Source organism: Nematocida minor (assembly GCF_024244105.1).
Source record: "Nematocida minor strain JUm1510 chromosome Unknown 7682, whole genome shotgun sequence".
In the NCBI taxonomy this organism is placed as follows: domain Eukaryota; kingdom Fungi; phylum Microsporidia; genus Nematocida; species Nematocida minor.
The window spans coordinates 16,207-28,259 of record NW_026250387.1 but is presented as its reverse complement, the minus strand read 5'-3'; the positions used below and the strand labels follow the sequence as shown (position 1 = coordinate 28,259).

Below are 12,053 nucleotides of genomic sequence, written 5' to 3'. Positions count from 1 at the left end.
TTTTTTAGTATTTTAAACAGAACAGCTGCAAGCCTGTGATCATTCTCTATTTGTGCCACCCCGTGCATAACTCCGCTGTGCACGCTTCATTCCGCTCGCAGCGCAAAATAAGGATGATCTACTGCATGACACTTAAAGCGCATGAACTCTACAAACGCATGCAGACAGTGCTAGATTTGGTCGAATTCGTTATTTAGAAACTCGTCTATGCTGATATCTTCTACGTCAGCAGGCGGCATGTCCGTCAGTATGTTTTTTATTTCGCTGTTGTCTTCTATCTGGAGGGTTTCTTTTTTGGCATCCTGTTTGTTAAATATTCTAATAAATGCTCTAACAAGCTCGTTTATCGTTCTGTCCTGCTGGTCTACCTTTTTTTTAAGAATGTACACTTCATTAGCTAACTTCCTATTTATTTCATTGATCGCACCCATGTTGCTGTGTAAGTGTGCTTGGCTTGTTTTCAAGTCGAACAAATCGGAGCTTTTTTCTGCTGGAAGAAGCGTCTTTCTCTTGAGATACTCCAGGAGGTGCGGGGATCCTCTGATGAACTTCGAGTTTACAAACTCGTCTAGCCCCAGCCTTTTTTCTTTCGAAAATCCGTAGTTGTTGAGCTGCCGGATGAACGTGCCGTATTCATCTGACTTGCACAGCTTCGGAAAAGTTGTTCTCATAAACTCAGCCTTGTCCAGTATCATAAAGCCGTTTCCCTCCTCGTTCCAGGCGATTGAAGGATATTCGTCGGAGCACACAACTGTGTACAGATTTCTAAGAAACTTCATCATGGCAATAAAAAGAAATTGCGTTTTTATGTTTTTTTATGGGCATGCGAGGAGTATTTAACAGAGTGGCAACAGCTGTTTACAGCATAGTTGAGAACATCACGCTGTCAGTAGCGCCAGAAGAAGTAGAGGAGATAAACGAAGAAGCGGAGGACCTTCTTAGGATGACAAGGGGGGAGTACAGGAGCATATACAGAAATCTAGCGAAAATAATGAATCCCAGTAAAAAGATGCTTTCCTCTGAAGACATCCATGCGATCTCAGGGCTCCTGGAAAGTGTCATAGACCAGGAAGACCTGCCAGAGTTCTCTGAGCACATGGAATACATCAAAGACATATCACAGGGAGTGCCCATAGACCCAGCGCAGCAGTCCAAGTTCTTCGAGTATATTTCAGGTAAGAAACCAGCGAAAAAAAGAGCAGAGGACCATGAAAACTCTTCAGAGCTCGTAGAAAAAGTAAGAGAAGAGCTAGCACACGAGCAAAACAACCAGAAAGAGCCAGCAGAAATAAGTGCACCAGTGGGAACAGATAGACACACAGAGTATCAGATGGAGGGCGTGCGTCCTGCAGTGATTCCTCTGACTAACCACAGCTGCGACAGATGCAAACCCATTTTGAACAAATGGGTGATGCTGCCCGATGGAACATACGAGTACAAGAGAGACAGAAGCACAGAGTGCGGGAAAAGAGTGTCCGATGAGACTGCGGGCACACAAAAGAAAGGGAAAAGAGAAGTGCTGATAGGAATACCACCGGGTGTCATTCCCACACACACGTACATGCGAATGAAAGAGCAGGGATTTATAAAGGAGCAGGAGGCTCTGGAAAGAGACAGCTACCATGCCTCTCAAACTGACACTCTTTCAATGGTTCTGAGAGATCTGAGAAAGGAAAAAAAGAAAGAGGAGGAGGAAATGATAAAACAAAATAAAAGAAAATTCCTGGAAGAAATGGCCAGATGTGATGAAAGAGACAGGATGGAAGCAGAACGAAAGAAAAAAGAGCCAAGAGAAACCTCCCTAGAAGAGCTAAAGCAACAGGTGAGAAAAGAAAGAGAAGAAAGGAATGAAACACCACAGAAGAAAACACCAGAACAGCAGAAAGCCTTTGATGATATGATGGAAGATGCGATTAGAGAAGTATCCAAGGGGATGTACGAGCCGCACCACTACAATACGGTGAAAGAGCTTGATAAGACCTACCTCGAAAGACAGAACGAAGAAAAAGAAAAGAAGTCTGGTGGAGTGTTAAACAGCATGCACAGCCAGATGGACAGTAGAATAACTGATGGAATAACTAGCCCGCAGAGAACAGGATCATTTACCAGTAGATTTAATGAAGATGGAAATAAGAGCACTAGCGGAGTATTAAGTGGCAGTACTTCATCTGCAGGACCGTTTAGAACAGGCGGTAGTATTGAAAGCAATAATCAGTTTGCATTTGGAGGAAGTATTAGCAGTGCTTTTGGCGGCTTAAACAATGCACCATCTACGAATAAGAGCGAGGGAAGTGCTAGCCAGTTCTCCTTTGGCGGAAGCAGTAGCTTAGACATGTTCAAAACATCTGGAGCATCTGCAGGACAGCTTACTACCACAGGTGGATTAGGCAGTGGAAACACTAGCTCAATTTCCACAGGATTTGCAATGGATAATACACAGGTAGAGTCTTCCTCTTCAATGGCATCGAATGGCTCCATCAATATTCCAAAGGACACGATTGGAAGCATACAGAAGAATAAGTACAGTGCATCCAGCAGCTTTTTGGGCAGTGACGACAATAGATCGCCTTCCATTATCCAAGACACAAGCCGAATAGGCACTCCATCCATGAACCCAGAAAGTCCATTTGGTGCTGCACAGAGAGAATTCTCATTCACAGGGCGCAGTGAGGGATTGGACAGATTTGGCAGTCAAAAACTGGGAGAGTCTGAAGAGACTCCTATCCACAGAAAAAGACAGATGGATGAAGATGGAAGCTCCTCAAAGGCACAGCCATTCTCAGGACACTCTGAGTCACCACTCGAAGCCTTCCAGAAGAAACTCCAGCAAGAAAAGCAGGAGGGACAAAGCGCAAGAGCAAACGAGACAAAAGATACAGCAGTGCAGGGGAGCCAGATGAGCAGTGGTTTATTCGGAGGGCTATCATCTTTCACCGGTCAGAGCAGCTCAGCATTTTCCAGTGAAACCAGAGAGCAAAAAGCAGCTGATCAGATAAATATTAGCGGACAAAAGAGCAATCTATTCAGCAATCCAGCGCAGAGAGCAGACACGAATGCTTCTAATGCGCTGAGAAGCTCTATGAGCCAGGGCACTAACAGCACCCCAGGCAGCATGTACTCCAATATAACCCGAGAATTTGGCGGAGTAAGCAATAGCCTCACCAATAGCCCAGGACAGAATATTATGACAGGAGCATCCGCCAGTATAAATAGCAGTGGTGCAGGAAGTGTAGCTAATCCATTCGGAAATAGCAGTGGAGTGAATAATAATCAGCTAGGGAGTGGAATGAGCAGCAATGTATTTAGTAATATGGGCAGTATGAGTGCAGGAAATAACAATAGCAGCAGACCTGTAAGTGTGTTCTCTAATCCCAGCCAGAATAATAGCAGTGCATTCTCCAGCTCTCCTCAGAGTAATGCTAGCATATTCTCCAATCCATCGCAGCAGGCTTCTTCTGTGCAGCAGACATTTGGACTAAATAACGCCAACAATGCGGGGAATGCGTTCAATAGCGGTAACTCTGATCTTTTTAAGGACACTTCTGATGGGAACTACGTAAATCCTTTTGCAAGCAAGGAAACTGTTAGAAAGCGCACATCCTTCTTATTCAAAAAATAAATACAAGTTTCACATGGTGTGTTGTTTCATGAATGTCGATATGAAAGCAATGAAGGAACTTATCCCCACCCTTCTTATTTCTCTGTGCGGGCTTTTCCTTATGTCTACCACGCTGTACGACCACATAGACAGGGACTATGCACAGCCCATGCACTACCTTTTCATTCTCAACTCAATGCTCTGCTTCAAGAACAACATTGAGCTAAACTATGCAGACATGATGAGCAGCTCGGTGAAGAAGGCCCGGGCGCACAGGGGATCTATTTCCTCTGTTGACCTGATTGAGTATGTCTTTGACTCGGGCCTGAAAATGTTCTTTATCTCTCTTTCCTTCGGCATTTTAATTGGTGTGTGCTCGAACTACAAGAATGTCCTTGAAATGCTTCTTTTCAACGATCTGTACAAGAACTTCATTCTCATCGTGAGCACAATCCTCTCTTCTTTCTTTGCCGGAGCATGCAGCTGCATTTCCACCTTCATTTGTGTTATTATCTGCATCTTCATGAGCATTTCCTTCAGGTTCGACTCAGACAACATTGTTCTCCCAATTATTGCGTCGATGTCTGACTACATATGCACAATGGCGCTAAACTACTTCTCGGAAAACATTTTCATGGAGGCCTTTCAGAGATATCCCTTTTTGATCGACAACTATCCGTCGGGTGTTCTTCGCCCTGATGTCTACCGGCAGATATTTGCCACTAATTGTGCCCTCATGGTTATAACGGTTAGCATTCTGGGTGTGCTTTACTACCACTCGAGAAACAAGTGCAATCTTCGGCTATTTAGCGCATGGTCGCTCTCTGTTTCTTTTGCGATCACCATGCTCGCTGGGCACATCATCAATCTTGTGTCCCAGGACAATATGTGGCTCGGGTGCATCATTCCTTTGTTCAACGGGATTTCAGGCTCGATAATTCTGATTTATGTGGGGAAGCTGACAACCTTTATCAACTCAAAGGGCTACGAGAGCGATGGAAGCGAAGTCATTTCCATCAGCAGCTACGAAGACTCGCATAATGAAGAAAGCGTGAAGAACCCAAAAAACACAACTACTCTTTGTACCATAACTATTACGTCTTTCTGTCTCTCTGTTGTTTCCTGTCTCCTCCTGAAGTTTTTCTTTGTCGATATGCCTTCTTTTTATATTTTTATATTCGGAGTTCTTCTAAACTTGGAAGTCTTTCTTCTGTACCATATGGTGAATGCAATTGTCTCTGTCCTGCAGTATTTTAAAATGGATATCTCCTACCACATCGTGCCCCTTCTAAACGCTCTGAGCGACTTGCTTGGCATATGTCTTCTGGGCGGCGCTGTTTTTCTTATAACATAATGCACCGATCGAGCAACGGCTTTGAGTAAAACTGGATTCTGTGTGAGACTTAGTTTATGCAGATTATAATAAAAATAAACAGACTACTATTATTCTCCACTTCTTGTGCTTTAAGGTAAAAGCAGTTGCATAAACAGCATTAAATATTAGCTAAGATGTCATAAACGTGCCTGATTAGTAATTACAATGCAAGCTCTAAGCTGTGGATCTGTTCCATCCAGAAGAAAAACAGTGTTTGGATTTTTGCAGCTTTTTGTCTAAATTCACTATTTCATAGGAGAACTGAAGTAAATAAAAATTTAGTACATAAACACACTCAAAGAGTACAGCTTAATATTTCTGTAATAAAATTTGCAAATTTATTTAGTTGTCTAGTAGTAGACTGTTCTCTTTACAAAGATGTATAGGTGCATAAATGCAGCAGGGAGGTATGATTTAATCTAATTTATTTCATAGAACTGTGCTCTGCTTCTGCTATATGAACGGAAGCCACCAGACATACATCTGCTCAAGGGCTTCTAGCGACATGCTTTTTTCTATCAGCAGACAGGATTTCGTTATCTCGTCATCAAAGTCTATTTTTACTTTTATTTTTTCAATGACCTGTATTGCCATTTTTGCGTTATTTCTTCCCGTCCACTCCCCCAGAGGATCGTGCACAAATCCTAGCAAGTTCGCCACGATTAGATCCTTATTCAGAGACAGGAACTTGAGAACTCTTTCCAGAGTAAGCTTGTATTGCCCTTCTTCCTTTGTGGGCCCAAATGCATCCACTATGTTCTGTGTAAGCCTGAAAGGAACTGTTTCAGGTACTCTCAGAGACAGGCCCTTATCAAATATACAGTTTAGATCGACATGGACTGTTTCTCCCGTTTTTCCATCGAACAAAATATTCTCGCAGTGTCTGTCACCAAGCCCCATCAGATATCCAACGGCATTCATAACGGCGTATGTTATCGTGTACCTCTTTCTGGCCTGCAGCCAGTCAATGGGCCGCGTAAACTGCCGCAAAAAGTACAGAGAAAATACAGGAGGCACCTTCTCCAGCAGCTCTTTGAGAAGGGTTCTCCCAAGAGTTTCTATCTTCTTATTGAAGCCCATTGATACGCCTATACTCTTCAGATCAATTCCTTTTTCTCTGTACAGCTCATCGCATATGCTTTTTAAAGTGTGCAGATTTTCAACAAACTCCAGTATTCCTATTTTTTCTGTTATTGGGACAACCGTGTAGACTCTTATGCTGAAAAGCTTGCATTCATTGTCGCTCTGGAAGAGCGAGTTCAGAAGCATGTTCAGGTCCATGAACACTGCGTCCTTGCGAAGATCGTCATTGGCTTTGCACAGAAAAGACTTGTAGCACCCTGATGAGGTAAGTGTTTGTATTTTTTTCGGTTTTTGGAGAGTTGGAAAAACAAAAACAACATCAGAGACAGAAATAATCGCACTTGTGAAATCATCACATGGAGCGGGTATTCCCTTAGTAACAGACAGCGATGACCCAAGAATAGTTGGAATGTGGATGACTCCACTGCCTGCTGTGTACATGCTTATCCTGCTCACTATGCCTGTAAACTCAATCACATCCGAGAACAGTTTCCTAAAGGAGAAGGACGTGCGCTCTATAAGGCTGTGTATTGCAGCATTTTTCTTGTTTTTAAACAGCGCCAGTGTGCGCCATGAGAACTCAGCGGGAAACTTTTCTATCAATCTCAGTGAAATTGTCGACAGAAGATCTTCCACCACTTTGTCTTTATGCGACAGCCGGGTCAGTATTTGCATGTAGCACCGTCTGAATATTTTTATGTCTACTTTTTGCAGAGTTTTCTGCATCTCGGCCGCACAGTCTCCCACATTCTCTTTTAGGAAATGTGCATTGCTTGTGTCTGTTATGTAGTGAATTAGCTTGGGAACTATTTCGGGCGCTTTTTCGTGCCCGTACTCCAGAACCTTGCAGAACATCTTGAAAGCAAGCACAGGCTGCTTCTTCTCAAGATACTTTCCATAGTTGAAATATAGCTGCTCATTTGTTTTTAGCGATGCTAGTGCTGATTTGTATATGTCCTCAGATTTTTCAATTTCGGTGTTCAGAAGGATCGCTTTCTGTTTATATTCGCTCTCCTTTGGCAGATGCAGCATGAGTCTCTGCAGGGCTTGCTTAGCTAGACTTTTGTTGCTTTTTAGAAGGTGTATCTTTGCTTTCTCGTAAAACACTCGCCAGTCGTCTTTCAAAATAGATCTAATCAGCAGTTTTTCTGATAGCTCGCATTGACCAGACTTTCTTGCTATTCTTACGCCGTGCAGAAGTGCATCTTTCTCAGCTGCTTCGACCTCTTCAGAGTGCGGAAAGAGCATGAGAAGCTGTCTGTGTATTTCAGAGACCCGCAGTGATTCGTACGATCGCGCTGACTCTCTTCTGCTTCTAATGATATTCAGTGCCTTTGGGAGTGGCTTGTTGCCCTGAAGAATTTGAAAATCCTGCAATATGTGCGCGTCGATTAGAAATGTTTTAAGCGAGTCAGGGTCTCTGCTAAAAGTGTGCAGAGGCATTGTGTGTGTCCACTGCTGTATTGCCTCTTCTGCTTTTCTAAGGATCTTGTCAACTGCTGAATCTTGATTATTTTGGCCACTATTTTCTGTGCTGCTGTTTAGTGATTCAAATAGCTCTTTGTACTTTGAGTCTTTTTTTTCTGGCTGCGGCAGCTGTCCGAGAATGTCCTTGCGCAGATACGTGTAGTTTGCGTGTTCGTTGTTTATCTTCAGCTCTGCTGCTAGGTTGACAGGCGACAGCTTTTGAATGACAGCATTGATTCCAAAAACAGCATCTTTTTCTTTTATCTGCAGATGCTCTTCCTGTATTTTTGTCAGTATATGGTCTCTGTCGTTCAAATTTTTGCAAGCTCTCAGCTGCTCTTCCAGCAGCCTAATTGTAAACTGTGTGTCCTGGACGTATTTACTGCACATAAATAGTTCTGTGCTGGTGAAGACTCCGGTCATGCACAGACTGTTTGATATCGCAGTTCGCAGAATGTCTGGATCAATAAGAGCGCCGCCCTGCACGTCTTTAAAAACAGGCACAAATTGCTCTCTGATTTCTTCTGTATTCAGTGGCTTGAGAGAGTATATCATCAAAAAGAGATAAAACTGCAGGAGCGATACTTTGTGTCGCTGCGGCCATTTCTTCCCTTCAAGCGTGTCGAGTATGGCCAGTGTGTTCTCCAGAACAGGAAAGATAGAGGCTCTTCGTGGAGACTCTGCCAGAACTGTTATCAGTCCTATCAGGAAATTAATGTGTGATATTCCTCGCCTGTACGCGCTCTTATTGCACTTCATTTTTATTTCTGATAGTCTGCTCGCATCTATTTCTATGACGTATTTTGAAGATTGCAGTCTAGTGATAAACTCGGTGTGCTCTGGCAGATTCTTATGCAGTGGGGTGTCTTTGATAAGCTCCTGGATAATGTACAAAAGAAGATCGTCGAGTGTTTCGTAGTAGATGGGAATCAGTATGTTTGATATGAAAAAACTCACTATCTCTGTTTTTGTTTTGTGCTCCATGTCAATCAATCCTATCGATTTTTCCAAAAACAGGTCTGTCTTGTCATGGCCTTCTTCCAGGGCGTCGAGCACCTGAAGCCCAAAGTATGCAAGCGACTTCAGTGCATCGCTGTCGCGCGAGTCTATGTACATCCGGCACAGAGATACTATCAGCAATTTGCATTGAGGCCAGTGTGTTTTTTTTAGCTCAATGGCGTCTCTGTGCTCTGATCTGAGGACAGTTGGGAGTATTTTTTTTATGGATAGAAAAGCAAAAAATGACCTAAGTTTTAGGTATGGATGTATTCGCACCACGCACTCTTCGAGCGTAGAGGCGTCCTCTAGATAGAGAGAGACGTCTTTTCCAGCAACCTTCTCAATGGTTTCTTTCTGCTTTTTGGTCAGTTCATGGGCAAACATGTACTTGTAGTGGATCAGATCGTGAGAACAGGACTTCCTTATTAGGTCATCAAAAAACCGTTCTTTAGCACACTGCATACTGCAGCACTGCATCTGGCTCTTTATGTTTCCCGTGTGCACTAGGAACAAAACTACTTCCTGCAGCTCGTTGGTGCTGGGCTCTCTTTCTGTGTAAAAAGCCTGGACCACCAAACAAATTAGATTGAAAATGCAGTTGCCAGCAGGAACTATCTTATCTTCTAGTATTCTTCTCGTGGTAAACAGCATAGACATCAGAGAGAATCTTTGCACCAGCTCTTTTGTGTCTATTCCACACACGGCAAATAGTTCCTCTGGTTTAGGGAGTGCTATATAGATTGTTGCAACTGACTCTGGCCCTGTTTCGCATATTGTTCTTTTTATCTGTTCTTTTATTGTGTTTTCCTCTTGCAGAACGTTCTTTTTTATTTCATAGATGTACATCGCATAGTATATGGAAATGCTTGGCGTGTGTGCATAGTACTCATCAATCAACCCGTTCTGCCAGAGTCTTGGCGCAAGCAGATATTTCTCTCTCTCTATGAACGCCTTTGCTGTGGGGTATCTGTACAGTTTTGATAGTGTGTTGAGAATGACGGTTATATCATCAGAGGACCGGTGCAGCAGATGGTCAAGGATTAGCGGCTTAGCCACTTCCAGACACTTGGCTTGTTTTTTTCCTGTTGCATACACAATATTTCCTATGTAGAGCTCGGACTCGTTTTGTTTTGTTTTTTTCAAAAGCTCATGCGTTACTAAAGCAATTGCAAACCCTATCTTTTTTGTTCCGCGGACTGCATAAAGAATGTTTAGCACCAAAACTATTTTTACAACGGAAACTTCCTGGCACGCAGTCTTGGATATGCTGAGGATGTAGTCTTCATTGGGCCCATGCATAGGAAAGTACTTTAGCGATGAGAGGAGCGCCTGCATCGCCTCTGTCTCTGGTTTTGACTTTTGTTTCTTTTTTCCGATTTTTTTGATGGTGTTTACCACGTACATTAAATACTTGTCGCTTTGATATTTTTTCAAGTGCATTGCTCCTTTTCCTATCAGGCTTGTATCATTCAGGTGGCACATGAGTGTTTCGTTTGTCAGTCTCTCCACTTCTGCGTCTATTCTGAGCTTGTGCATGAGATAGAACCGAAAGTGCTCAGTGTTTATCTGCTGGCTGCACTCAGCTGCTGTGCACTGAACAAATTTTGCATTTGTTTTTGAGGCTGGATCTGGACGCGATATCTCTGCCGTGACTGTTTCGCTCTCTTGCTCCAGTATTCTTTCTATACAGAATATGACAGGCATTAAATGGATGGTTTCTTTGTCTCTGATAAAAAAAGGCGATACAGTGTGGATGTCGATCTTTCTGCTTTTGAAGTTCTCGTATGGACACGGCTCCTGCTCGAGCAGCGCTAGAAGTACTTTCTGGGCTGGATTTGTTTTTTCGTAGGGCCAGTTCGTTTTTATTTCTTCTTTTACGGTTTCTGCAAATTCTTTATTTTTTATTTCTCTCCGCAGCAAGTCTACTATTTCTTCCAGATACTCCTGCTTCCCTTGGTTCCTCCGAGCTTTTACTATCTTTACCAGCTGAGATGCTGCCTCAACTTCCAGCTCGGTTATTTTTGATTTTTTTGCTAGATAGAACAAAACCCGCGTCTGCACTGCCTCATTTGACAGCGGTATTTTGTGTTTTTCATCGCACACTATCTCAAATACATCTATAAACTCGCACAGGCCTGTTTCTTCTTTGTGCCCCAGCTGCACAGGACGCGATAGCACATATTTTATCAGCCTTAGACCGTCAAACTTTTTTTTAATTCGCTCAAGTGAATACGAATTTATCCGTTTTGCTATTTGCACTGCTTCTTGCATAAACAAAAACACCTCTGATATTTCCAGCCCGTCTTCCTCTACTCTGCTAAGAAATGCGCTGCAGATCTTTCTGCTCTGGATTTTTTCTAGGGACTGGAGAAAGACGCTGGGAAACCCCTCTTTTGAACTAACATCACACAGTGTCTTTTCTTTTGTAAATAATTCATCCATAAAAAAGAAAGTTTATTCAATTCTTAATATTGCCTCTTCAAAGGATCCTATGTCCAACTCTCCCTCTTCGGTTGGGTACACGTAGATTGAAGGCGTGTCTTTTGGAATGGCCACTGTGGCTGTTTCCAAGTTTGTTTGCTTTCTCTCAACTATTTCGAGGTTCTGCATGTCAAATAAGGAAATAGACTCGTCTCTGGACGCAGATACAATGTACCTGTCCTGCGATGTGCTCAAGTTGTTTATCTTGTCCGTGTGTATCTTCTGTGCTCTTTCTTTCTCTCTATTTATGGAGAACACCAAGGTTCCATCGGATAGACCAGCTGCAATAGTATTTCCATCAGACGAGATTGCGGTAATTTCAGACTCGGTGTTGAAAATTTTGTTCTTTGCTCCCTCCCGCATATCCACTGCGTATACAGTTGAGTTGTTCGAGAAATAAATCATATTTTCATTCATTGATAGGGTAGCACTTTCTTCTGCAATTTCAAAAGTGTTTTTTTGCGTGTTAATGTCCCACACTTTGATTGACGTCTTGTCGTTTGACACAATGTGCACTGTGTCTGCTACAATGTTCCTTATTTTGGACTCGTGGGCGAGTATCACCATGTCTGGCAAGAAATGGTTTGTAACGAACACTCTGTATCCTGCAATTGTTCCGTCTTCATTTGAAACAAAAACCCAGGGATTGTCATTTCTGTCAGAAACTGCCAAAGAAGTGGGCACTCCGTGGAGGAACACATCGTGGTGCACATAGAATGCCTCTGTCTCCTGGTCGAATATGTAGGTGTCTAGTCTTACATCGTTTGTGTCTGAAACGAGTGAAAATGCGATTCTGTCGGTGGCTCGTATTTCGTTGTCCTCTTCTTCCTCGCTGCTTATATCTTCGTACTCCTGTGGGAGATTGACAGACTCTTCGATTGTTTCAAACAGCTCCTGCGGGTCTTTTTCGTAGTAGTGGGCATACTTCTCAAACACGTCTCGTGTTGGCGTGTACTTAATCGGAAATTTGCGCTGCTTTCCGAGGGTAAGTATACTGGACTGGATAATCATAAAAAAATATTCCGCAGAGCAAGAAAAAATACTTCGCGC

General features: G+C 43.0%; 5 protein-coding genes across 5 annotated transcripts; 2 read left to right on the top strand and 3 right to left on the bottom strand.

Annotated features, from left to right (window-relative positions):
- Positions 1 to 170: 170 nt before the first annotated feature.
- NEMIN01_1506 (heat shock transcription factor 1) lies at positions 171 to 782 on the bottom strand (the record flags this gene model as incomplete). The annotated part of the gene is made up of 1 exon (XM_051477448.1): positions 171 to 782. One exon carries the CDS (start codon positions 780 to 782, stop codon positions 171 to 173), a length of 612 nt encoding a protein of 203 aa, XP_051333408.1.
- Positions 783 to 817: 35 nt separating this feature from the next.
- Positions 818 to 3,619, top strand: NEMIN01_1505 (uncharacterized protein; the record flags this gene model as incomplete). Its single annotated transcript, XM_051477447.1, has 1 exon — positions 818 to 3,619. One exon carries the CDS (start codon positions 818 to 820, stop codon positions 3,617 to 3,619), a length of 2,802 nt encoding a protein of 933 aa, XP_051333407.1.
- Positions 3,620 to 3,632: 13 nt separating this feature from the next.
- Positions 3,633 to 4,952, top strand: NEMIN01_1504 (solute carrier family 41; the record flags this gene model as incomplete). The annotated part of the gene is made up of 1 exon (XM_051477446.1): positions 3,633 to 4,952. One exon carries the CDS (start codon positions 3,633 to 3,635, stop codon positions 4,950 to 4,952), a length of 1,320 nt encoding a protein of 439 aa, XP_051333406.1.
- Positions 4,953 to 5,426: 474 nt separating this feature from the next.
- NEMIN01_1503 (serine/threonine-protein kinase ATR) lies at positions 5,427 to 10,964 on the bottom strand (the record flags this gene model as incomplete). The annotated part of the gene is made up of 1 exon (XM_051477445.1): positions 5,427 to 10,964. The coding sequence occupies one exon, from the start codon at positions 10,962 to 10,964 to the stop codon at positions 5,427 to 5,429; it is 5,538 nt and encodes a 1,845-aa protein (XP_051333405.1).
- A 12-nt stretch (positions 10,965 to 10,976) lies between these two features.
- NEMIN01_1502 (uncharacterized protein) lies at positions 10,977 to 12,014 on the bottom strand (the record flags this gene model as incomplete). The annotated part of the gene is made up of 1 exon (XM_051477444.1): positions 10,977 to 12,014. One exon carries the CDS (start codon positions 12,012 to 12,014, stop codon positions 10,977 to 10,979), a length of 1,038 nt encoding a protein of 345 aa, XP_051333404.1.
- Positions 12,015 to 12,053: the final 39 nt, after the last annotated feature.